Here is a 26,772-nt window from a genome sequence, read left to right as displayed (position 1 = left end):
TTCAGAGGGTCCTCATAATCGCATTTGTATAGAAACAAGTTTTTATCAGATTATATCCAACGGATTCCGAAACGTAATTAGGAGAGTATGATACACACCTGGTGAAGAAGTGTGCAGACTCAAGGCCCCTGTCTGTCACCTTGTGTGAGAGACAGACAGACGTACTTCAACATAAGGGTGCCCATTTTTTTAACGAAAACCCCCTTTTTCTTTCTGTCTTGCTGATTTGAGGGAAAATCGTCTGACCAATGGAAGAGTTAGACAAGAAGTATCTGCCAGACGCATACGTCTGTTCCATTTCCTAACCCTTTACACTACTTTTACCATTTGTGGAAGGGAATATAGGAGATGGCACGACACGGCTCATCTTGTGCTCTCCAGACAGTGAAAGAGACACCCCATAATATGATGTATGGCCAGGAAACTGCTCTTCAATGGGTACACATTAATACACAGCCTGATTTAGGCTCTAGTCCCTGCAGTGTAAGAAACATTGTGTGCATTCAAGCATTAGGAACGAAACCAGGCAAGGTCTGACTGCTCTGTGCATATACTGACTGGCCCCCAATGTGGTCTAGGCAGCCCACAACTGTCAAGTCCCATTACTGCAGTGTGGCGACTATCTTGAGAGTCTGGATGTATGTTTGCAGAACATTTGAGATAACCATTAATCATTGTCACATAGTTCTAACTACAGTGGAGGTAAAGCAAAAAGGGCCACTCAACGACTTGAAACAATATAGAAAGCTATCAAGAATAACAACTTAAGCGATTGATACTAACAGCGTATCACAAGACATTAAGTTATGATGACTGTGGTTGGCTGTGACAGCAAAGTGAAAGGTTCTTTCTTTCTGGTATACTGTACTCTTCTTGAATGTTAATGTCATACCCATGATTTCACAATTGTATGAATAAGCAAAACTGCTGGTAACCCATCGCAGTACAATGGTATCATATCACTACCGGACAGTGTCCTCCCATATCAGGACCATAGTGCAATATTGTGTTGTTGGTAAATAATGCTATGATTCTTCAGGGATACACATTGATATCATAATGTCAATGGTTTAACTTTTCTGTAAGGAAGCCTGTCAATGACTGACAAAGCTCATCTGTATTGTACCTCCTGTGCAATGATGAGTGTAACAGTTTATAATTTGCTTACACATCCCTGCATCACATATCAGTATGAAAATCAATGAGTATGGATCAGTCAACTGAGAAAGCTATAGCAGAAGGATGGTTAATTAGTACCCATTTAATAAACAACCGAGGATCACCAGATTTTTAATATGTTTCTCATACGTGCCTCAAAAAGCAAAGCCAAAGTCCAATATGGAGGTCCACGATGCGTTGCATGTGTCTGCAGGCTCGATCCGCCATGACCCACTTGGTTACTGTTGCTATTCCAGGAACTCCCAGGAGACACACTGGTCAATGCAGCCACTGCATCGGGGAAGGAGACCATTTTAAAATTGGACTTCAATTCTCCTTTTTCTTGGCCAGTCCAAGTATAATGCTGTTAACAACACCCTGAGGTGCATAGAGGGGGTCGTTTACACAGTAAAGATTCAGTTCATAACATTTGAATGTCAAGACTGAGAAATGTCCATCATGATGAAACAGATGAAAGTAGTTGTTACTTTTTTTAACGGTGGAATTATTATGAGAACTAGTGTTTTACAGTACGTGTCTGCTTCAGTTCTAAGGTGCAATGGGTTAAATCTCATCACATGTTCCCAGTAGAAGAAAGCACCAGTGGAATGGAATGTGAGTTAACCTGAGTTCTTGTGACAGGTCACTCTGTGGAAACATATTAACAGGAGCCGTTCACCCCTCTAAGAAAACAAGATGTGACACTGGGGTTTGTTTTTTGCAAGTGATGGAATGTCAGTTCCTTTCTGTCTCCCAAGTCCTTGCTATTTGGAATGAGGACAGGCCAATTTGGAAGTCTAGCTTTCATAACTTATTTTGAACTGTCATACTCAACCCTTATCCATCAAATAAGATGTATGGCCCCTTATATTTTTATGGTGTTTAAAATCATTCAGGGTTGTACTTATTGTACTCAAAATATTCTGTTTTCAATATAAAAAGTCTGTTAAATGCTTTTACCTTAGATCTGGAGCTGTTCTTCAGAACTTGGAAATGTACACAGAAATAACATATATATATTAAAGGGATTATTATTATTATTATTATTATTATTATTATTATTATTTATTTTTTAGCAGACGCCCTTATCCAGGGCGACTTACAATCGTAAGCAAATACATTTCAAGTGTTACAATTCAAGTAATACAATAAGAGCAAGAAATACAATAACTTTTGTTCAAGCAAAGTACAAGTGTGACAAACCACAATTCAATAATACAGCAGATAATAGTGATAGTTACATCAGGATATGATTAAATACAAAATACTACAGGTTAAACACTTGGCAGATTACAGTATTCTGAAGTACAGGATTAAATGCAGTAAAATAGGGGGCAGATAAGAGCAAAATAAAGCACATTTAAATGAAGGGTGATAGTGTCCCAGGATACAAACAGAGGAGTTCTACAGGTGCTGTTTGAAGAGGTGAGTCTTAAGGAGGCGCCGGAATGTGGTCAGGGACTGGGCAGTCCTGACATCTGTAGGAAGGTCATTCCACCACTGCGGAGCAAGGGTGGAGAAGGAGCGGGCTCTGGAGGCAGGGGAGCGTAGCGGAGGTAGAGCCAGTCTTCTAGTGCAGGCGGAGCGGAGAGGTCGAGTGGGGGTGTAGGGAGAGATGAGGGTCTGGAGGTAGCTGGGTGCAGTCTGGTCAAGGCACTTTAGTGCTTTTATCATTTCTGAATTTTGCACCCATTGTTCATTCTCAATCCCAGTCACACCACCTCACCTGTTAAAGATCACTGGCAAGTTCCATTCCCACTGTCAAGACAATACACACTTTCCACCCTGGAACCCAATAAGCCAAAATGATTTCTATGTCAGTCAGGAAACAAAGATAGGGATAAAATGTGTTCTACTGAGTTTTCTGCTGCAGTGCATTAAAAGATTTAGCCTCTTTTGTTATGAGAAGAGCTTGTGTAAAATGACATCCCATATTTAAATATGAGAAGACTAAAAAAAATAAAAAAAATCCTCGGTCATAAAGAACTATAGTATGAACAACAGAAGCAATATTCCGTTTGATACATTTTACAAACCACAACAGTCAGTTGTTTCTAACGAAAAAGGTATAAAACCCATTTTGAATTAAGAGCTTCAAAATAAACTTGTATGATGTAAGCTTTCTTCCTGTATTCCTAAGGACTGCAAGACATCTTCATTATTTTCAAGAAACTAAATCACTTCAATATGGTACATCCGGAGCCATTGTGGTCATGCTTTGCCAGAAAGCATGATCCCAGAGGACCATTCCTCCCCATGTTTTACAGGTAATATGATATAGTGAATTACTTCAGGGTCTGGATGGAGGTTTAATTGGTTACATTAAACAATTTAGAACAGGGCTGGAACAAAGACCAGGACTGGAAGGGTCAACTTTGGCTGCCCCTGTACTATGCCATTTACCTTTATACCTCTAGGAAAAGTCACAGCTGGATTTTTTTTAATGGAATTTTTTGGCATTGACGGAATCACCTGGAATGATATTTCTCAGTTTCTGTTCCATTCCCCCTGTGACAGAGAGCGAATGAATCCTAGTCAACAATCTCCCTCCCGACCTGTGAGGGCACTGTATAACAGGAACAGAGTGCCTCGTACTGGATGGTCTGGCAGTTCATTCCAGGGTCAGTCGGAAGCCAGACATCTAGGAAGGGGGCGGAGTCACATTGCCTGAAGTCATATCCCTAATGCGGTTCGCAATGTGTCATTCATGGATTGGAGGAGACGTGACTGTAGTAGCTATCGCAGGGGGCGTGACTAAGGGTATAATAGGGGATGTGACGATGTAATATGTTCCTTGATGTGGTTATGATAAAGACCGCTAAAGGATACGGTCTGTGAAAAGTGTATCGTGAGTGTTAAGTGTTTTGTTTGTTTGTCGAAACTAACTGTCTATGTTTGTCATTGTTAGACGGCTAACACGAACCGGGAGCTGTCGTTACAGGCCAGCATCAAGCCCGGACTACACTTCACTACTGTCACTATACTTGCACCGCACCTGCACTGAGAGCATTCACTATCAGGGGAAGTGACCATGTCTGTGTTGTGTGTTATTCTTTGTATTGTTATTTCTGCATTGATCCCCGTAGTTTATATGCTGGCAATACACATCGTTGTGTAGAGCCAGTATTATTATTTAACCGGTTGCAAACTGGGAAACAGCAAATAAAGAACTGTTTTAAACCATGAACTTTGTGTCTGTCGTTGTTGGAGCACCTGCATCACCTGTACACTGCAAACCACACGATCACACCCCCAATGTATAATTATAAATGAAACTTAAGGGCAGTGGGCCTCATTACACCCAGGAGCTATAGAGCATCCATAAGCTATCAATCACTGTAGGAAAAAGGCCAGCCCTGCATGTCTGCTGGAGGAGAAACAGGCCCTGATTTTGGCTCCCTTACTCTTGGAAGCTCAAGAGCCAACACTCCCTGTGGAACCCATAACAAAGAGCAGTAACCTCAGCCAGCCAGGACACAAACCTCCAGGCCCCTGACTGGATGACTCAACCTGCACACCACACAGTCGTGCCTTTAACCGGTGAGCCACTCAGAATCCAGCTTTGGACTGCAGCTTTAAATCGCTGTGGACATTAGTTCTCCCATGTAGACTTTTATACAATCATTCTAAACACCCATTCTTCAGCTCACATACATAATTTGCTATCCTTGTCGGAATGGATGCCCTCTCCTTGATCTTCCAGCAAAATAAATCTCTCTATCTATCACAGTCATAAAGACTGAGGGTCAAAATCAAGGTGCTACAGCTCATTTGTAAAATGCATTTGTGTACAGAATTCACTGTTAGTTCTCTTGACCTTATCGGGTCTTCAGGGTGCTGGGGTGAGGCTTGGTTCAGACAACCTACACTGAAGGACCTCCGATTTTACAAAGCTGTCTGGAAAAAGCTGCTATTTTTATTAAAGGGGTTCTAGCAACCAAGGCTTTAAAGTATATAAAGCTAACAAAATAATGCCAGTAAATCTTACTTCATACGTCAATACGAAAGATCCGCCCATTATGTTCCTCAGGTACAATTGGACTTCATGCTCGCTGCGCTCGAACAGGGCGTGCAGGGGTTGTCCGCCGCGGTGAACTTTTCATACAGTACTCTTGATTGAGTGTGTGTGTGTGTCTATTATTAACCCCATGCACCACAGCTATTCCACACCACAATTGAAAGACCTTGTAGCAGAAAAGGGTTCGGGTGAGAGTTAGGGTTAGGTGGGTTAGGGTTAGGGATAGGGTTAGGATATCATGCAAAACATTTTTTACACATTAAGTACATTGTAAGTATACAAATGTGCATTGTAATTTTGTGTAAGTTCATATGTATGTATGAAGTAACTATTATGTAAATGCACAGTAATTAGAGACACTTAATGCAAAGTGTTACAGAATCATATTGTAACCAGTTAAAGAATGAGCATCCTGATTTTATTTGACATGATATCCTCTGGGGGATATCGTGATATTATTATTATTATTACACCCGCTCCCTGGGGCCCCTCATCGCATCCTATGGTTTCTCATACCATTTCTATGCTGATGATGCTCAGATTTTCCTCTCCTTCCCCACCTCTGACTCCACCATCTCTTCCCGTATCTCTACCTGTCTGTCTGCTATTTCCTCCTGGATGCACTCGCATCACCTCAAACTCAACCTCTCTAAATCTGACCTCCTTTTCTTTCCCTCCTCCTCCCCCTCCTCTGATCTCTCTATCTCTGTTCCTCTGGAATCTACCACACTCTCTCCCTCTTCCTCCGCTAAGAACCTTGGAGTCACCCTGGACCCCTGCCTCTCTTATTCCCAGCACATCTCCACTCTGGCACGCACTTGCCGATTCTTCCTGAGCAACATCCGAAGAATCCGACCCTTCCTCACCAACTACGCTACCCAGCTCCTGGTCCAGGCCCTGGTACTCTCCCTCCTAGACTACTGCAACTCCCTCCTGGCTGGCCTCCCTGCGTCCGCCACCCGTCCGCTCCAGCTCATCCAGAACTCTGCTGCCCGCCTGGTGTTCTCTCTGCCTCGCTTCGCCCACGCTACTCCACTACTCCGCTCGCTCCACTGGCTCCCGATCACCGCTCGCATCCAGTTCAAGACTCTTGTACTAGCCTACAGATGCCTTGACCAGACTGCACCCAGCTACCTCCAGACCCTCATCTCTCCCTACACCCCCACTCGACCTCTCCGCTCCGCCTGCACTAGAAGACTAGCTCTACCTCTGCTACGCTCCCCTGCTTCCAGAGCCCGCTCCTTCTCCACCCTTGCTCCGCAGTGGTGGAATGACCTTCCTACAGATGTCAGGACTGCCCAGTCCCTGACCACATTCCGGCGCCTCCTCTTCAAAGAGCACCTGTAGAACTCCTCTGTTTGTATCCTGGGACACTATCACCCTTCATGTAAATGTGCTTTATTTTGCTCTTATCTGCCCTCTATTTTACTGCATTTAATCCTGTAATTCAGAATACTGTAATCTGCCAAGTGTTTAACCTGTAGTACTTTGTATTTAATCATATCCTGATTTAACTATCACTAATTAATCATATCCTGATGTAACTATCACTATTATCTGCTGTATTATTGAATTGTGGTTTGTCACACTTGTACTTTGCTTGAACAAAAGTTATTGTATTTCTTGCTCTTATTGTATTACTTGTATTGTAACACTTGAAATGTATTTGCTTACGATTGTAAGTCGCCCTGGCTAAGGGCGTCTGCTAAGAAATAAATAATAATTATTAAGATTGTTTTATATTTTACTGAACTTTTCTGGGAAAGTGTTCAATTTATCATAGCTTTGTAAAATATGCCATGATTTGAAATAATGCCTTGCAACCTTAGAAACTGTACAGTTTTACTAGGTTTAGTGTGGCAAAAAGCATAGTAAAGCAAAAGCAATTGTAAGAGGATGGAGCCTGAGCACCAACCATGCACTGCGCGCACTGCAAATGACAGCTTTAACCGCTACGCAAAAGAGGCTCTTTGTGGTTCTATGGCTTTCCATATAAAAGTTTCCCATAGAAAAGTGTTATAAAGCAAAAACAAGGTAAAGCTTGGGTAAGCATTGTAAAACCCAGAGGTATGGTAAAGCATATTTAAAAACTTCAAATGTCAAATTATGGTAAACTAAGGTAAATGCATGGGAAAACAACAAAAATACTGTGCAGAAATACAGTGAAAACCATAACATGGCAAACATTTATAAGGGTAGAAGCTTGTAACTGCAGGAAGATGCAACAGATGTTGAAAGATGAGTAACGTAACTCCCATAAGAGGAATTGTGAGGGAGTAGTGACTAATTATATTATACAACTAAAGTCAAACGATTAAGCAAATAGAGGCAGGATATGCACACTCGCAGATTTCAATTGGTCTAAGTATTTTCAGGTCACAAAGTAAAATTAGTTTTGAACCTAGACCTGCGCAGTATACTTGAATTTGGGTTAAAAAGTTCAGTTTCCCATGTCCCCATTTTTGAGGAATTGAGTTACATATTTGACATAAGGAAGCAGTTAACAGAGCACATGATTTCCAGCAAACAAACAGGGGGTGAATCAGAAGAAGATTGATGTGCATTTCATTACATCACACTGTTGTATGCATCCTGTTTTTATCCACATACTAATCTTGTTTACCAGTACTTGCTGGTCTAAGACTATCAGACAGTCCACATATAGCAGGAATTAAATGAAATTTAATTAAGCTATGTAATTTGTACAAGTCATTATTCATAAATTTGAGAACAATAATAGTAAAGCTTTATTTTGCGTGTCATATATAAGTGTTTAATTAATATGCAATTAACCATTTGCTGAAGTTTAGGTATATATTAAATACTTATTTATAACACTCAGAATAAAGCATTACCAAACAATCCTCTCAAACAATATTCAAATGATCTTCAACCATTTATACAGTATTGTTTTAAACAGCATCAAAGACTTACTTATATCTAGGCATAAAAATAAATGAATTAACTTGGTATTCATTCAAATGGAAATTAAGATTTGGTGCAGTCAAGGCAACTAGAGGACTTGCACTTCACTAATGTAGTGCCATTCAGTTTATTTTTTAAGAAGCAATGTACAGTGCAAATTGTAGACAGCAATTATGCTTTAGATGGTTATTTACTAACAATTTTAGGCAATTTTGGAATCTAAACACTGGAAAATTGCTTGTACAATGTTAGTATACCAAATGTGTATACCATCGCAAACCATAACCTGAACCTAAAATCTCAAGGATGACTAAACAAATACAGTGCAGAACATGCCCTCTGGTGGTCAAAATGTTAGTGAAAAAAATTTAGGGAGAGACCTGAAGGCACCAGAATTGTGCACCACTGCTGTGATATATAAAAGCTGCATCTCCCTGTTGCAAGTCACTGTCAGTCACAATAGGCAAGACAGCAACAACAACAATAATGCACATTTCTATAGCGCCTTTCATCACAGGGATTCCAAAGCGCTTCACACACACAAAAATGAACAATTAAACTATTACATTAAAAACAGCCTAATCCAAACGTAATAAAACAGAAATCAAAAAAGCGATACAAAATTGTGCTTTTAATTATAAAAGCTTATAAAAATAGAGCAATTAAAGGAGTTTAAAACAAAAATGTAACAAATGTAATAATTAAAAAAAAAACACACAGTACCACAAGAACCTTTGCAGATCTATCCCTTTAAATGTATTCCTAGGAAAAACAATCAGAAAATGATTACCTGAAACAGATCTGCCCTGCATGATGTCCAATATGTTCCTGTATGTGTCATGCACATGTATCAATAAACCTTAGCAGCAGTACCAGGGTGCAGAATTCAAAAAGAGTACCCTGTTATTATTATTATTATTATTTGCTATCTTCATGCAAGAGGTTAACAATTACGCTTCACCACAACAGGCTCATGTATTTGCCTGAAACAAACATCACTATATCGGACTGGAGCATCATTGTTTTGTCAGGTCTTATCTTCTTAGTTACTTTTAAAAGGAACAAATGCTTTAATTGATATTAAGTTGGTCTACATGTTTAACTAATTAAAGGCTAATTAAATAATTAGGCTGAGCACACGTGCCTTCCTGTTTCGAAGAGTACTTATACTGCCCTCTGACCTCTCGTCTGTAACATGAATACTGTTTAGGTTCTGAAGGCTGGAAAGGAAACATTCTTTAAAATTCTTCAGGAGTAAAGAGCAACCGGCCTACTCATGAGCCGGTATTCATACAACGACTCGTGCTGCTTCATACGGCCTTGGCTGGGCATTGCCTTCACAAGCACCGCTTGCAGTCTCAGAGTTGCGTAGCTGTCGTTTCTGCAGAGCGGACCATCTCCTCCCGAGTACACGCCGCTCCCCTCTAGCATGGCGTTACAGTCGCCTCGAACCATCTCCCGCGGATGCTTTTGAACAGACGGACACTCGATCAAGACCCACCCACCTGCTGATTGAGGTCCAGCACAGCAAATCACCTGCTGCCCTTCCCCTCAACCAAGCCTAGCAGGCAACAAGTCTCAATCGAGCACCCGTCTGTAAACAATAATGTAATTAAACAAATCATCTCCAAAACGACACGCAATAAACCTATTTCCCCATACAAATTATATCCACACTAAATACACACATGCAGGGCAATCGCCCTGCTACAGTCTGGTTATAGTTAATAAATTAATGCATTTGGTGTTTCTCAGACATCTTTATAAATGTTTGGGGGTGTTTATATTTGTCCATCTCCTAAAATGGATAGCAGTCACTCATCTGCTATGTATAATTTTGCATACACTGGTTGTATTTGCAGATAAATGAAACGATTCAAGGGCATTCTCAAACAGGAGAAGTCAGATATTTTCATGGCTGAATTGATACATAACTGACTTTATTAAAAAGCTTGAACAGGCCTGAATATATATATATATATCCAGCTCATCCAGAACTCTGCTGCCCGCCTAGTGTTCTCTCTGCCTCGCTTCGCCCACGCTACTCCACTACTCCGCTCGCTCCACTGGCTCCCGATCACCGCTCGCATCCAGTTCAAGACTCTTGTACTAGCCTACAGATGCCTTGACCAGTCTGCACCCAGCTACCTCCAGACCCTCATCTCTCCCTACACCCCCACTCGACCTCTCCGCTCCGCCTGCACTAGAAGACTAGCTCTACCACCGCTACGCTCCCCTGCCTCCAAAGCCCGCTCCTTCTCCACCCTTGCTCCGCAGTGGTGGAATGACCTTCCTACAGATGTCAGGACTGCCCAGTCCCTGACCACATTCCGGCGCCTCCTTAAGACTCACCTCTTCAAAGAGCACCTGTAGAACTCCTCTGTTTGTATCCTGGGACACTATCACCCTTCATGTAAATGTGCTTTATTTTGCTCTTATCAGCCCCTATTTTACTGCATTTAATCCTGTACTTCAGAATACTGTAATCTGCCAAGTTTTTAACCTGTAGTACTTTGTATTTAATCACATCCTGATGTAACTATCACTATTTAATCATATCCTGATGTAACTATCACTATTACCTGCTGTATTATTGAATTGTGGTTTGTCAAACTTGTACTTTACTTGAACAAAAGTTATTGTATTTCTTGCTCTTATTGTATTACTTGTATTGTAACGCTTGAAATGTTTTTGCTTACGATTGTAAGTCGCCCTGGATAAGGGCGTCTGCTAAGAAATAAATAATAAATAATAAATAATATATATATTCTACCTATATCTAGAGGATGCATTGAGTGTACATCTTCTAGCTGGTATAAAATCCTTGACTCCAGCTTGGATTTGATCCACAAGGAAGACTGTTATCACCTTGTACACTCGAAACTCCCTGTAGTTATTACTTAAAGAGTAAGAATCTTCAAATCACATGACGATTAACTGCTTTAGGGTCTGGATGGAAGGTTAATTGGTTCATTAAACAATTTAGAACAGAGTTGCAACAAAGACCAGGACTGCAAGGGCCAACTCGGAGCACCCCTGAGCCAAAGGGTTTATATTTGTAATGGTCAGCAGCGCCACCTAGTGCACGGCAGTGTATTGTCAGCAAAACAAAAGAAAACTTCCACCCAATGTGGCATATCCCTTATTTCTCACTGGGTTACTTCTATAATGACACTACAGGGACCTAAAAAAGGGAGCTCATGAAATAAACATGGAACAAAGATAATACATTTTGCAATGTATTTTACTGAGGATATATCACATTGTCCAGGGCATTTCTGCTTGTGTCACTGGTGTGTTAGTACAGTATTCCAGTAGTATGTTTCAAAATTCTTGATTTATCATATTTAATTATAATTTCCAAATTAAAAGAAACACGTGGGTATGTGTATTGTATGTTACTAACATAAAATATTTCAGAACACAAAATATATACCACAAACAAAACAGTATTCATTTAATTACATTTTAATAGATTTGAGAAAGGTAGAAAAAATAGAATATAGAAATATACTAGAAAATCTATTATATCGAGTAAATCTGTAGTCTACCAGTAACATTCTTTGTGGTTTGAAGAGAAATACCCCTAATGGCCACAAAGGGGCACTGTGGGACCAATTATTTATACACTATAGCATATAATGAACTATGCAATCAAGGTTGAGTCTAATTCACTTACTAGTACAGTACTACCAAAATGATGAGGATATTTTAAATACTCCATAGCTCAAACCTCTATAGCCATACGAATTGGAAACAATTACGGTAAACAGCCCTACTTTGATTAGGTGCATACACTAGATAAGGAATGTATTTATTACATTCACAGTTAGAAGCTACATGTGTGTATCCCTATTGCTGGGATAGGAGTAAAAGGTGCAAATTGCTTTAAAAACAAACAACAAAAGATGTACCTTTTATATGGTTCTTACAAAATATTATCAGTATGCAAAAAGGCCCAAAAAAGGGGAGAGGGAAAAGAAATAAAAGAGCTTATATATTGCATTCATAACCTCCTGCTGCTGAGGATGGCTGTTTGGTTCATAGAAAGGTTCAAGGAGGGAGGAAGCTTGTATTCCTGCAGTTACAACTTTACATTTGGAAAATGTAAAAAACAAACTGGAACACCAACAATGCCTGGAGAGGATGCAGCAGAGTGCACAGAACACTACACTATGGAATCCTATTTTAGTGGCAAATTGAACATGATAGTGGCACTCTGCAATGTTAATGGTTAGTTTCTAATAGAATAAAGTCCAGCATTGTACAGTGTGTTTGTGTGTGGTTAAAACCATTTTAAGAACAGTAATAGCATGAAGCATTATTGATTTGTTCACTGGAAAAGCCTCTTCGACTCCAGGAGTATCTACACACAATGTGAACAGCAGACACATACCTTTAGGTTTTAGGCTGCTGTTTCAGTGTTGCTGTAAGTCTCTGAATGGCACAGGTGGTGGTGACCTCAAGAGTCAGTTGACAATATACAGTTCTTTTTACAATTTGTTTTAGAAGCAGTAAGTCTTGTTTGTATTTCAATTTCCTTTTGAGCACAAGATTAGGATTTGTTAGTTTGGCTAGGGTTTTATTTATTCATATCAGCCTTTTTCAGTGGACAAATCAATAACCTGCATGGAGGCACAGGGCTAGGCATTACAATGAAGCCCCTTTAGACCACACTGTCTGGCAGTACCATTAAATCATATTTTCCAAAATGTGTTTTCAGAGAATTCAGTGGTTGGGAGCCTCTTCACAGTAAATCCTGTTTTTGCTACATATTCAATTGATTTATTTTTTATTTTAATTTTTTAAAGTGATGATCTTGAAGAATCACTAGAAGCATCCTGTGCAGGCAGCCATGGCACAGATCTCACAGATATCTGCATCATCAGCCACTGTTTCTGGGGAAAAGAAAATATTGTGTTGTTATTCATTGTGAACTCTAATAGTTGTCAATAAGATCCCACATCACCAATCGGTTTTCACACCTTGCCTTAAATGACTAAGGTATTAGGATCCAACATGATGCCACCTAAAGTCCTACAACGTGTGCAGCTATGGGAGTTTAGATGCAGTCTTAATACCTGTTGCACTAGGAGTGAATCTACAGTGTATTGTCGGGTTAATGCCTCACCTAGAAAACTAAATGATTAATCTTGCAAAAAGTATTTATGAGAGGTGAGATAATGCTTTAGCCTTATTACTGCTTTACTTTGAAGAATGATTAACCCCCTACAGAAGGTAACAGAGAAACACTCTGCACAATAGAAGAGCTCTTTGGAACTGACACACTTTTTAATCAGATCCAGACCTTGTGACAGTAGACAATTCAGAGGACCTCATTTGGTCTCAAGTATCTTGTTCCACTATATAAATTTGCACATACATATGGGGATTACAGAATTGTGAAATGGCAAGGAAGTATATAAAAGCGGCATATCCCTTTTGAAAGTCAATTTCTATCAAGATGGACTAAGCAGAGGTGATAGTAAGAGATTGGTTGGCAGACAGGCAGGCGCTATTCAAGATCCAACAATCTTAAAAGTGACAGCTATGCAAGTCATTCTGGAGCACAGCTTCCCGGTCTCTTTCTTGAAGGAATTCACTGGACATGATCAAGTTCTGCGTAGAGGAAGAGACCTCAGGAATTGATAATAGAGATATGTGCTTAGAACTTAGAGAAGGGTAAGGAGATTCCCCTTGGCTCGCGGAGAGCCATCCTCACAGAAGTGAGACCGATCCATTTGGTCTCCAAGCCTGGGAAGCAACCAATACTTACCCCAAGGGGGATCTAGAGGAGAGAATGGGAAGATGACAGTGATAGTTAAATTTGGCAGGGGGTCCACCTTGACTCGCGGAGGACGAATCCAGCGACGGCTGGGCTTCTAAGGTTGGGACGTGAGCTTCACTTACCCCCAAGAGGGAGACCATTACAGAGGCGGGCGGAGTTGCAGAGGTGGAGAGCCGAATAGAAGAGGAAACATAGTGGGGGAGGAGGGGAGGATGGTGGAAAACAAAAAAAACCCCGCAAGACAGAGAGCAAACTCAAGGCTTGGGGTTTAAAGAGGGGATTAGCCGATGTTATTGGTAGGAGAGAAGTAGGGGGAGGAGCCCTTGTTCATGCCCCCCGAATAACACACAAGTTTACAATACAATACCGTAAGGAATGTTTCTGTGCAATTTAAACACCTTGTAGACTTGATGCATCAGGGTTTTCCTGTCCTGGCTGCCTATGGTTCTGACCTGCACAAAATTATAATTTGTCTTTGTGACAGAAATACAATGAGTTCTGATGATAAATCTTCCTCCCGACCTGTGAGGGCGCTAAAGAACGGGAGGAGAAGTATCTGGAAGGGCTGGCCTGACAGTTCGTTTCCGGGACCGGGAAGTGGGTTAGTCTGGAAAGAAGCGAGACTCTGTTGTAAGACCGTATTGATTTGACAGGTAAACGAGGGGCAGCTGCAAGTAATAAGGCAGCTGTAACCGTTTACCTAGATATCATGCGGGATTACATATAGGGGCCAGGGTAACGCTGTTCTTTTCCTTCGTTTGGGTTAACGCTAGAAGAGAAGGACTGAGAGAGGAGCTCTCAGAAAATAAGAGAAATAAGTGTTACGTGTTGTGTGTTATTTCTGTCTGTCTGTAATTGTCTGTCTTTATCGCACCACTAGACAGTTAAAGCACACCTCCGGAGCTGTTGCCACGAAAGCACTATCCGGAGCTCCACTGCACAGAGCACCTGCACGTTTGGATTCACCCAGGACTGGTGACCGTGCCTTTATTTTCTGTTCAGGACTGTGTTGTGTTATTCACGCTCCCCGCGCTTTACACATTGTTGTGTACTGCCGGGGATTTATTATTTGACGGTCGCCAGACCTGGAAACGGCACAATAAACACTTATTCACTAAATTACCGTTGTCTGCCTGTCACTCCTGCATCGCATCACCGCTACACCTGTTCCCCTTACTAGCCACTTTGCCACAGTTTATTTAAAGTTTTCCGTAGGCCAAACAAATAACTTATTGGTGCGCCTCGTCAGTTTTACTACTTCTTTCCAGCACTTTCCAGCCCTTGGTAACTTCATATTGGATGTGTAGTCATTGGTAACTGACAGGCCACAATCTGCCATGTGATTTTAGTTCTGAGTGGGTCAGATTCATGAAATCAGAGTTTTCTTTTATCCTACTGGGATGTGTTCCATATACCTAAGGGGCTGAAGCAAGTATAGTGGTCAGCCTAGAACTCCGTTATAAAGGTAGCAAGCACTTTTGCAACAGAGGTAGCTGGTTCCACCAGTCTTGAGTTTTGCAATGCAGATCTAGGTGCAAAATTATGGGTCATCCCTAAAGACCATGCCCGCCCCCTGCAGGTGGTATTGTGCACTGCCCCTGCTAACACTCACTTAGTCTGGAGAAGACCATGCCTGCTCCTGTGCTTTGGCACACTGCTCTGAACTCCTCTGGCAGGGCTGGGTTGGCACACAGCACTGCAGAGCTGGACATGCGAGAGCTTTTCAACTGAATGCCGTCCATCAAATCCTTCAGCTTCTTCACAGCCTCCAGAGAGAAGGTGAAATCTCCATCCTGGACGTGGGGAAAGAGTAAGGAAAGGTGTCACTTAGTTTATAATATGAAGAAAATGAAATACAGGACGAGGGATAATTAGGTGGGATGGTGAAAAATGTAAACACATTAGAAAAATATATATTTTTGCCATATTGTCAGCGTAGTGTACAGTAGTGTCGTAATTTGCAAGTAATTCACCGTTTACTATCACATTGTTTACAGTCTAAAATGAGATATTCAAATCTATTATTAGTCTATTATGACACTACATTGCCATGTCTCAAGATCAGCAGCCAGCCTATCCACATGTTGATCCTTGTATCGCATATTAAAACATTTTTGATTTCAAGATGGCACTCAATATTTCTGCAATTATTCCTACTGCAGCGGTGATGGAGCATACATGCGATAAAGAATGAAATGGAGGATTACACTGACTGCTCTATTTTATGTAGAAATAATGAAGTCTGATTACAGTATCATTGCGCAAATGGGTGCATGCATTTATACTACAGTATACACTGATAATCCTGTTACTTCTTTGGTTCCACATATTAGCCAAGCGCCTGGGTCTGATAATATAGCTGGTGTAAAATGGTTACAGATGAGTATTACTATACAACAGCATGGGAAGTTGTTACAGCAGCATTTGTAAAACACCATGGGCTAGATTCTCAAAGCTAATTACTCCAAATTGACATTAGCTCATTTTGGAAAAACACCAACTAAAATGAATAAAAACAGCTTAATACTTCATTCCAGAACCTGCATTAACAGTCTGAGTTATTTATTCCTGGTTTGGTAACTTTATTTGGGCGTGTTTCTCCTTGCTGAACAAAATGTGCTAATGAAGAATAAATAGCTTTGAGAGTTTAGCCCCATATGAAAGGCTTGTGGGTGGAATTCGAATAGATATTCACTGGGCTCTTTCCCCACATAAGCACTCCCTTACATAATCCAGTTTAGAAAGAGTGAAAATCTGTGAGAAATTCACCTACGATGTTTTCATATGTCAGTTTGCACGATTATACAGTTAAATACCTTAACTTGACTGTTTCTTTCAAGTTTGGTACCATACTTGTACTTTATATAAAAAAAATCCTCACTTTAATACCTGCAAATATATTACAGTACAATACTGTGAAACCAAAATATGAATAAAATGGAGTGTTTTGAATTACCGCTGGACTACAGTACCTAATTCATTCAATTCCATTTCCTGACATGTATTCTGTAAAGTGACTGAATGTTGAGCAATATTATATCAACTCAATTAAAGTAACTGTAGCTAACACAATCATTTTGTAAATGCCAAGTGTCCATTCACTATGCATGTTTTATATGTTCAGTTTTGAAAGAAACACATTTTAATTTTTAACACAGACATCTGGTTCTACTCTAGGTTAAAGAAAGTTCTCAGTTTGCTTACCTTGCTTTCCTGGAAGTCTTTTACTGCTTTACCTCCTAGGTCATTAGTGTCTTTGCAGTGAAAGCCTTTTACTGGCTGTAAAGCATTTCAGCTATGTAGCAGCTGATTGGTTACTGAGTCATTTCACTCTTCTAGTGAAATGACTCAGGAAGTGTAATACAATCTGAAAGCAAGGCTTGGAAACAGATTTATTTAACCTAGCACAGTACCAAATATCACGTATCAAAGTAAAGACATGTTTGCTGAAACATGCGTTTCAAAACCGCACATTTAAAATCTACGTAGTGAATGGGTGTGCACAGCAGGAAAAATGTATGGAATTATTTATGGAATAACAACTTTCAAACACGCAAATGTGAACCAGTTTGTACTCGCACGTGACTAATAAAAACCATCAGACTTACTGGAAAACAATATTCCCGGTTTACAATGTGGGTTACATAGTCAAATTACAGAAATGTCAATATACATCGCATACAGGTGAACTGAGTTTGAACTGTGAAAAACAAAGAATCTCTATTTGGTTACAATGTTTAACAAGGTATATAACTGTGGTCCCTGAAGCTTTACATTCATCAGCCACATAATCAATCATTCTAAGGCATGATGAAGATTTATAATGAACTGCTCCACTTTGCAGAGCTATAGAAAGATGTGCCCTTCAAATGTAGTACATAAATCAACATGGGTGTGTTTGATTTATATAGTGAAGTCATTTTATATAGTGAAGTCATGGACTCAGATGATTTATAGTAATCCTAGTCATTATGAACTGCTTTATTTGTTTGTGTTGTACTGGCATTATGCTTTTAATTTTTTAATTGAAAAATAAAAGATGATCTGCTTAGAGGTTGAAACAAATACAGAAAGCTTTGGTTAAAATGTCATTTGCTGTGGTATTGTCTATTTCTTAATCTATTGCAGCACCACAACACTGTGCAATATGTATGCCTAATCCTTGGTATTGCCTTTGGTGGTAAAGCTGACTTCAAGGCAATATAATGGAGTTGCAATGCTGTAAGGCTTGTATATTAGCACAAATGCAGAAGTGCATACATTCAAACCTGAATTGAAAGCTGTAGAAGCCACAAATGACCTTTCTCTCTCCTGCAAGCATCCAGTATTGAATCTGTAATGTTTATGCAGTCTACAGGATTACACAGTGATCCAAACAAAGAAGGGATATTCAGAGCTGGGTGTATTAATGATGTGTATACAGGCACACACTCATTCATAGTATGCAGAATCATTATGCAGCCCGCTCAAGTGCTATAGACGTTCTCTGATTATTGTAACCACTTCTCTGTTTTCAACATGAAGTCTTGGCCTCTTGGCCTCCGCCTCCTGAATTTTATTTAATTGTGTGCGCAGACCCCTTGACTATTCAATTGACCTTGTTTGGGTATGCAATTTAAAACGCACGTGTAAACCGTTTATGCTAAATAAACAAATAATAATAATAATAAAAAGTTTGTGTTAGATATGGCAGGGCTGGGGGTTAGAATCCTCTCCCTAATTAGGACAAGTGTGGAATGTGGCCAGGTATTAATTGATGAATGGATTGTCAATTAACCCTGGCCACATGCCTTTAAAAAAGAAGCTGAACTCCAGTTCTCTAATCTAGGTTGAGTAGAGTGTGGACAGTCGAGGTAATGAGGCCCTTTACCTGGTAAAGTAAAAGGGTTTTGCGTGTGCTTAACTGCAAACTGGGACTTAAGTTTAGTTCAGTTAGAAAGGGTAGGCTCCTGGTGCAGGACCCTCCCTTTTGTTTGCTAGCTGTGTTTTTGTTGAGTGTTTTATTTTGAATGTTTTGTTTTAAGAATCAGCACCACCATGAGTAATACCATTGCTGGTAGCTCAGTGGTGGCACATGGTATTGCACCAGAGATTATGTTTTCTCTTGTAAATAAAAACTGCATGGCGTGTCAAACACACTTTCCGTGTCTCTTCAATCTCTCTTAGCGATGACCCACACCCCCATTACAGTAAAACAACGTAATGTCTCCAAGCCAGATCTTCATTGTAATACACTTATTCTTTTATTAATCTTCAGTAATGATCCATAATTTTAAAACACTGAATCAAAAATGTAAGGTCAAAACTATAAGAAGCAAAGTAAAAGTAGATTCATGTTTTGGCATTTGCCTTCACTGGTAAATCGCTCTGCCATCCCCCTTTAGGAGGTAATAACAGGTGCAAAATCATCACATAACTAGGTGACACAAGCAGGACGGTCAGGATTGGCAGGAAAGACAGAACTCAAATATAAAGTTCAAAATTGTGCTTTCAGGGCAAAGAAATGAATAGCTTTCTTGCATTTATAACAAAAACAAAAAGTTCTCTTTTGTGAGCGTTTATCCCTTTTTGAAACAGTTTGTCCCTTTGTCTCATATCAACCTCCTAACAAACCGGCACAGGTTTACTGGAATAAGCCACAGGTATTTTTTTTTAGACTGTTTTTCCATTGAGACATTTTAAGACCTGGTAATTGTGTAACAAGTTCTGCAGACTTTGCCTCTCAGTGTGATAGCTGTTCCTTTTGGATGAGCTGCATGGCTGAGCTGCTGGAGGTGAACAATGCCGAGTTCACACAAGTTGGATTTCAATAATACAGGGTGATTAAGTTTACTGCATTAACGCACCATATCATTGAAGTAGGTAAACGTACTTTCTAATCACCCTGTATATTCCTTCAAGCGCTGATAAAATGCAATTGACATCCTGCTTGTGTGCTCTCAGCATTGTTCCCTTCTCTGAGTGTGCAGCCAGACACAGTTCATTTCAAACATATCACATTGAGTGGTAAAGCCTTAATTAACAGGTTTCATAATGTTTCGAAGGTCAGTGATTTATTATGGTATTTTGAGTACCCACCTGTACATAACTGACACTTAAATCCGGGACTTAAAATAGGAATTCTCAGCAATTCTCCCAATAGAGGACTTATTGAGTGTACTTGGGAACAACTACCCCCCTTGCTAGTTTAAAAACCTTGATTTTGCACCCTTGAGTTATCCCTTATAGTGCTTATATTTTATAATAATAAAATATAATGCAATACCGTTTTGGCACATTCCAAAAACCAATTCAATGAAAATAATCCCTACTTTACCAGTGCTATTCAACGTGAATACATTTTTCAGCAGCTGGTCATTTACATCTTGAACAATGACCGAAGCTTACAGTAAATAAAAAAATAAAATAAAAAAAAAACTCTACATTGCTGTAAAATAACAAAACGTAGCCAATCAGCATTGTTTCCATAAATGTTTTAATACTGTACATCATTGATGCCTCCTCTATTCAAGTGTTTTAATTAAAGAAATCAATCATTCAGCACCCTTATATCATCACATCACAGGCTTTACAGCCAACAAGTCTTGGACAAGATAACTGATTTTTGGGACTGTGGTGCTAATGAAAGGTCAAATCACTAGCCACAGTCAGATACTAAACAACGTTTCAGGCACCCGCTCACAGTTGTAGTGCGAGTGTGTACTGCAGTGTGCTTGGTATCTCTGTTTATCCAAGATGCTCTTAAAAACAAAATCATTTGTAATTGGCTGTTTTCTGGTTAAAATAAAATATACGGAACAGTTTATAGATACTTGCCTCTTTTATACAGGGAAACATTGTTACTATATTTCAATATATTGAAACATGTTTGGAGAATATATTTACATCCTACTGTATATAGTTTCATAAATATAGTCTACAATATATTGTGATTAACCCATATATTAAACTACTGAATATATTGGTGGTCGTCAAAATCTTGAATACTAGATCATTATATTCTGTTTAAATTCTTAAACAAAATGCTAAATTCAATGATCAAACAGGGTTCATTCTTATGATAAAGACTTCTTGTCAAAAATTGGAAATGTAATAATACTTCTGTTTAGTATTCCTAAATATATATGTAATTTATTATTTAACATATTTTACACCCCCCCCCCCTCCCCCCCATGAAGAATAATCTATATGGGTATTACTACCTAGTCATTATCCCCTAACCAAACTAATTAATAACTGATAAATAAATAATTACATACATAGACACTTACCACAACCTTCACACTGCCTGAGTTGCACACAAACAAAAAGAAGATGATGAAGACAATGGCGATGACTTTCATTCTGTCGTTGATCTCTTGTATTGTATCCTGCTTCTTCAAAGGACGGTTTGGTCAATGGGCTAACTAGTCTTTATAAAGTTCTTGTGGCTTGTTTATTTAGTAAAGTATTATTTACCATAAAGTAAAGAGTGCATAGCACAGTGACATGTATTTACTGTTAGACTAACTGAGAAACACTGGCCGATAGGACACTTGCCCACATTTTATCTGCTTTTATGGGGGCCCTAAATCTTTCGCAACAGTACAATCCCAGAGACGTTTTGTTCAGATGCTCCAATCAATGGATAGGAAAAATCCAGTTTCCAAGAAAATACATTCGTGGAGATCGTGAAAGGTGGAGATTGCTCAATGGATGCAGTCAACTTCAAGGACAAATGTACCCAAACATTTTTTCAATAAAATAGGAAAACAATATACAAATTAATATAACTGTGTAAAATTTCATTACTTAACGCAAAAAAAGTTATTTTGTTACCTTTTTACTTTATTTATATTTAGTTGCTATGCTATGATGGTTACATAGTTTTTGTTGGCTTGTTGCCTGTTTGAGTATAGGTTGTTTTGTTACATTAAAAAAGGTAATACACCATTCATTGCAAATCAACAATGTAACATAAATCATGTGAAACATATCATAAACATGTTTTAGTATTTACATACTTTTCACACTGTGTTTTGTTAAAACTTTGTCTGTCTAAAGTATGCTCTTAAACAATAAAAACAAAACTAAAATTCTGTTTTATATGCGGATTTAAACGAGTAAGCATTTGGATTTACAATGCAATATGTTAATGTAAATTAATTCAGGTTGTTTGAGCAATTGCAATAAGAGCCACCATAAAAAGGTAAGGGGATCGAAGCTACTCTTTAAAGAACATTCAAGATGCTTACCAAAGTTTTCACTTTAGGTAATGCTTTGTAGAAGTTAATACTTTGTATTCAGGGTGTCTCTTGTTGTTCTAAGAGACATCTTGTGCAGTTTGAGGCTTGCAAAGCTTATTTTTTTAACTTCGGTACTATGCCTTGTGATTTCTGCACTCTATTTTACACATATGATTGATGGTGATTTTCTCATACGCGATTTATAAAATACAAGTGAAGTGGGTTAAGCGCTTGAGGCAGGCGAGGGATATAATGGACCTCAAGGCACAGATGGCCCAGGTCCTGGAGTTATTTGCTGCTCTGGCCGCAGCTCCGGCTCTGCCATTGCGTCAAGGGACACATGTGTTGGGTCAGGATGGACAACACATCAGTGGTGGCATATGTCAACCACCAGGGTGGCCTTTGGTTACATCACATTGCCTTCCGACTCCTGACTTGGGCACAACGGAACCTGTTGTCCCTACGGGCGACTCATCTTCCCGGAGTGGCGAACCGGGCAGTGAACCTCTCGAGGGAGGGTACACATCCGTCGTGGTAGCGGCTCCACCCTCAGGTGGTGGAGCGCATTTGGGAACGGTTCGGGAAGGCTCAGGTCAATCTCGTCACCTGGGTGGAGACGACACACTGCCCCCTGTGGTACTCCCTCCACTGCTTAGGCGGTCAGTCTGCATCGACGCCCTAGCCCACGAGTGGCCCAGGACACTCCTTTACACCTTCCCGCTGCACCCGACCTTCCTAGAGAAGGTCCGGTTAGAGAAGGCGGCAGTTCTCAGGCCCAGGAGAATCTGGTTTTTGACCCTGTGCCAGCTCCTACAAGGCCAGCCCTGGGAGATCCCGCTTCACCTGGATCTCCTGAGTCAGGCAAAAGGCACTCTCTGTCATCCCTCAACGGGACCGCTGGTCAGCCCTAGGGCTATCTGACGAGGTCGTGAGGACGTTGCAGAACGCTAGGGCAAGCTCCACTAGGTCGCTATATGCCTATAAGTGGAGATACTTTCAAAACTGGTGTCTGACTAGAGGTCATGCCCCGTATCTTGCTATGTGCCAGTTATCTTGCAGTTTCTGCAAGAACTGCTGGATGCCGGTAGGTCACTTTCTACCTTGAAGGTGTATTTGGCGGCCATTTCTGCATGCCATGCCCCCGTTGATTCTGTATCTCCGGGTGCTCATTTCTTGTCAACCCGTTTTCTCAAGGATGATCGGCAATTACGCCCTCCATGGAGGGACGTTCTCCCCAAATGGAGCCTTGATATTGTGCTGTAGGCTCTCATGAAGGCCCCGTTTGAGCCCATACACTCCATAGAGTTGAAGCATCTATCTATGAAGACAGCCTTCCTCTTGGCTATCACCGCCACAAAGCGGGTCAGTGAGCTACAGGTGCTGTTGGTGCACAGCTCTTGTATGCATATTTGGGATGATGGCAGCTACGAACAAACCCTGCTTTTCTCCCTAAGGTGATCACAGCCTTCCACATGAACCAGTCTGTGGAACTGGAGTCTTTCCATCCACCTCCCTTTTCTTCAGAAAAAGATAGGAGATTGAACTCTCTCTGCCCAGTGTGGGCATTAAGGTGGTACATTGTTAGGACAAGAGCTCTGCATCATTCTGACCAGCTCTTTGTCTGTCACGGTATATGGACCCTAGGACATGTCCCTCTCAAAGCAGCGATTGTCACACTGAATTGTGGACACAGTTTCGACTGCATATGACAGTGCCGGCTGCCCCCACCTGGGCGGGTAGCCGCACACTCTACCAGAGAGTTGGCTACATCTGGGGCCTTCTTCGGAGGGGCCTCGCTGTCCGATATCTGTACTGCGGCTAGCTGGGCTATGTTGCATACGTTCTCCAGGTTCTATTGCCTTAATGTGTTAGATCCTTTCTTGCCTTCATTAGGCACGAGGGTCCTTGAGGTTGCACGCTCGCACCACTAACAACCTTTGGGTAATGCAGTTACCATAAGTATGTTGGTGGTTGTCTTCGAATTGAAAGGGAAGTTAGGTTACTTACCGTAATCCTGGTTTCCTGAAAGAGAAGATGACCCCGATACACCCCACGGTGGGGCCTATTGGCAGCTCTGACATAAAATGCTACCTACCTATGGCAGGCATATCTCATAAGTATGTTGGTGGTCATCTTCTCTTTCAGGGAACCTAACGTTATTTTGTTTCAATCGCTTTAAGTCAAAAACAATTTTTAAACAATTTTTAGCTTGCCTTGTAGAGTAATGGAAAGGGTGACAGCACAAGACTTGCGAGTTTCACAGGTAGTAATAAATATGGACACCTCAGATAGTGTGTTGCTTGTTTATTTTTTGTTCCTCAGTAGTATACAAGCAAAATGCAGATCCTTTATATAAAAATATATTAGACAAGTCTTTTTTTAAATAAGTAAAAAAAAAAAGCACTTAAAGTTTAGAAAATTGATTGATTTGGAAGCCATGCAAGATCTTTTTTTCTTATAAATTATTAATATTAGAAAAAAGATCTTAAGTGACTCCCAAACAAATTAAATATTTAACAGTATAGAACATATTATTAAAAATAAAACAATTCTATAAAGCTTATATTTAAAAAAGCTTACTCCACACAAGATCTTAACAGTAAAAAAATATTTACCAGTAGCTAAATAGGTACAAGTAAAAATCAATCAAAACAGTAACAAAGTGCTTACAAGGTATTTGATAGCTAAATTGAGATTCTTAACCCCGATGGGGAATTTATTTCTTAGCAATGTACATTCTCTACAGGTTAGTTGGGTGACTTTTAGTGCAGTGAATGGGACTTGTCCATTCAAACCAATTTCTTCTCTTCACACAATAGACATTGAAGTTAAAGCTGCAGTCTCGCTGGTGATATTTCTGTTTGTAAGCCAAACACACTTGTCCGTTAAAAAAATGGGTTTACAGATAATAATAAAGGCCAAGTTATAAAGTCAAATAGTGTTACTGTATATTTCTATATCTTTTTATATGGGGGAGCACAAGGTGGCTGAGCTTGTTTAACATCCAGTACAAGCAGCATAGGCACAGATCTCACACACATCTGGGTGAGAAGCCACTGTCGCTGTAGAAAGAAAAATAAATCACAATTAGGATCACTGGGGTGCTAATAATCTGTTAGTGTGGCCTCGTGGTTGGAGTTGGGGGACTGGGAGACAAGTATATATTCAAAGACAACAAAAAGGGTTAATATGGAAATTGAAAATTAAGATTGCACCATTTTTTAAAATGAATAATTTAAATTTTAAATAATAATTTAAAATGCAAAGAGAATCCAGACTGGAGTGATGCTGTGTACTGCCTCAAGTTCTATGCCTACTGCAAGGCTATTGAGCCCGCCCCCTGCAGGTGGTGTTGTGCACTGCCCCTGCTAACACTCACCGAGTCTGGAGAAGACCATGCCTGCGTCTGTTCTCTGGCACACTGCTCTGAACTCCCCTGGCAAGGCTGGGTTGGCACACACCACTTCAGAGCTGGTCTTTGCTATGCGGGAGCTTTTTCGAATCCCCCTGTCCATCAAATCCTTCAGCTTCTTCACAGCCTCCAGAGAGAAGGTGAACTCTCCATCCTGGACAGAAGTAAACAAAATAAATACAGTAAATGATTATAACTTAACTTACCAGTCTCCTAAGACTTTCCTAAGCTAAAAGATATCTGAGAAAGATATCCTTTGTTTTCCTCATTGTAGTGTTAAAAGGTTTTGCCACATTTCTACTGTGCCACCAGACTAGCAACCAAAAACTCGCAGCCGCATGGGATCCATTCTCAGATTGTCATCTGGGGCTGACACGGGGCCTTGAACATTTTAATTCAGCAACACGTGACTCCTCCTACAGTATTAAACTGAGCTCTGTTTAACCAAGCTGTTGAGCTCCTGTGTAATACTGTATTATTACAGCAGCAACGAATCTCAATATTTCTTAGTGGTACCAGTCTTTGCAGTCACCTTGGCAATAATTTTTTAGTAAAATTGACTAATTGTTGTTTTTTAAACCAGTAAATTGATAACATGTGGGGTACCACTTTGAAGGAGGAGGCCATTCGGCCCATCGGTGCTTGTCCACTTCCTAGTAGCTGACTGATCTCAAAACTTTCTTTTTAATTTCTAACTGTGTCCTCTGGTCCTGGTATTAGGCACTTATAAATCTTCAAGTTATTATTATTTTTAGAAGTACTAAAAGAAACTGAATGTCTTTCTCAATGTTTTCAAAATACTCATTACATTATATATTATATTGTATATATTATACAAAAAAAACACTTACTTTCACTACAACAGCTTCTGAAAGCACAGAGAGTGTGGAAAAGCAGACAATTGTTGCCAAAAGAACTCTCATTTTGTATAGAGGTAATTTGCCTTGGGTGTCTGGGTTTTCCTCGCTGAATCAATCTCTTGGTTGTCTTTCCTGTTTGCTGGCTGCCAACCTGCTTTTGAAGCCCAACTCTCTGGTTATTTAGTAATCTATTTTAGCCGCTATTGGCTACAGTCTATTATTTAATGTGGTTAATGTTTAACTGTGATACAAACCTTTATAATGTCATAAATTGGGATTACTATATTGTAGGGGGTTACTGGTGAAATGGTTTGCTTTTTTGTGTAAGCCAAAAACAACCTTCTGCTAAGTAACCAAACTCACTGCAATTTCATAAGCAGACACAC

At 40.1% G+C, this 26,772-nt stretch overlaps 2 protein-coding genes across 2 annotated transcripts; both read right to left on the bottom strand.

Annotated features, from left to right (window-relative positions):
- Positions 1 to 11,640: 11,640 nt before the first annotated feature.
- Positions 11,641 to 21,398, bottom strand: LOC131701846 (guanylin-like). The gene is made up of 3 exons (XM_059002253.1): positions 21,161 to 21,398; positions 15,502 to 15,682; positions 11,641 to 12,999 (listed from the first exon to the last, which is right to left on the bottom strand). The coding sequence occupies exons 1-3, from the start codon at positions 21,230 to 21,232 to the stop codon at positions 12,932 to 12,934; spliced, it is 321 nt and encodes a 106-aa protein (XP_058858236.1). The 5' UTR covers positions 21,233 to 21,398; the 3' UTR covers positions 11,641 to 12,931.
- Positions 21,399 to 24,433: 3,035 nt separating this feature from the next.
- On the bottom strand, positions 24,434 to 26,497 carry si:ch211-220m17.5 (guanylin family protein). The gene is made up of 3 exons (XM_034053338.3): positions 26,378 to 26,497; positions 25,494 to 25,680; positions 24,434 to 25,176 (listed from the first exon to the last, which is right to left on the bottom strand). The coding sequence occupies exons 1-3, from the start codon at positions 26,447 to 26,449 to the stop codon at positions 25,112 to 25,114; spliced, it is 324 nt and encodes a 107-aa protein (XP_033909229.1). The 5' UTR covers positions 26,450 to 26,497; the 3' UTR covers positions 24,434 to 25,111.
- Positions 26,498 to 26,772: the final 275 nt, after the last annotated feature.

Source organism: Acipenser ruthenus, chromosome 27 (assembly GCF_902713425.1).
Source record: "Acipenser ruthenus chromosome 27, fAciRut3.2 maternal haplotype, whole genome shotgun sequence".
In the NCBI taxonomy this organism is placed as follows: domain Eukaryota; kingdom Metazoa; phylum Chordata; class Actinopteri; order Acipenseriformes; family Acipenseridae; genus Acipenser; species Acipenser ruthenus.
The sequence above is the reverse complement of the archived record's forward strand: the minus strand, read 5'-3'. Positions and strand labels throughout refer to the sequence as shown.

What these genes read in the sequence shown, in the direction of transcription:
- LOC131701846 (XM_059002253.1), bottom strand. Translation starts at nt 21,232, where the DNA reads ATGAAAGTCATCGCCATTGTCTTCATCATCTTCTTTTTGTTTGTGTGC. An exon ending in CAGGCAGTGTGAAGGTTGTG is followed by an intron (nt 15,683 to 21,160) that starts GTAAGTGTCTAT and finishes CCCCACGTCCAG; the next exon opens with GATGGAGATTTCACCTTCTC. An exon ending in CATGGTCTTCTCCAGACTAA is followed by an intron (nt 13,000 to 15,501) that starts GTGAGTGTTAGC and finishes TCTTTTCCCCAG; the next exon opens with AAACAGTGGCTGATGATGCA.
- si:ch211-220m17.5 (XM_034053338.3), bottom strand. Translation starts at nt 26,449, where the DNA reads ATGAGAGTTCTTTTGGCAACAATTGTCTGCTTTTCCACACTCTCTGTG. An exon ending in CAGAAGCTGTTGTAGTGAAA is followed by an intron (nt 25,681 to 26,377) that starts GTAAGTGTTTTT and finishes ACTTCTGTCCAG; the next exon opens with GATGGAGAGTTCACCTTCTC. An exon ending in CATGGTCTTCTCCAGACTCG is followed by an intron (nt 25,177 to 25,493) that starts GTGAGTGTTAGC and finishes TTCTTTCTACAG; the next exon opens with CGACAGTGGCTTCTCACCCA.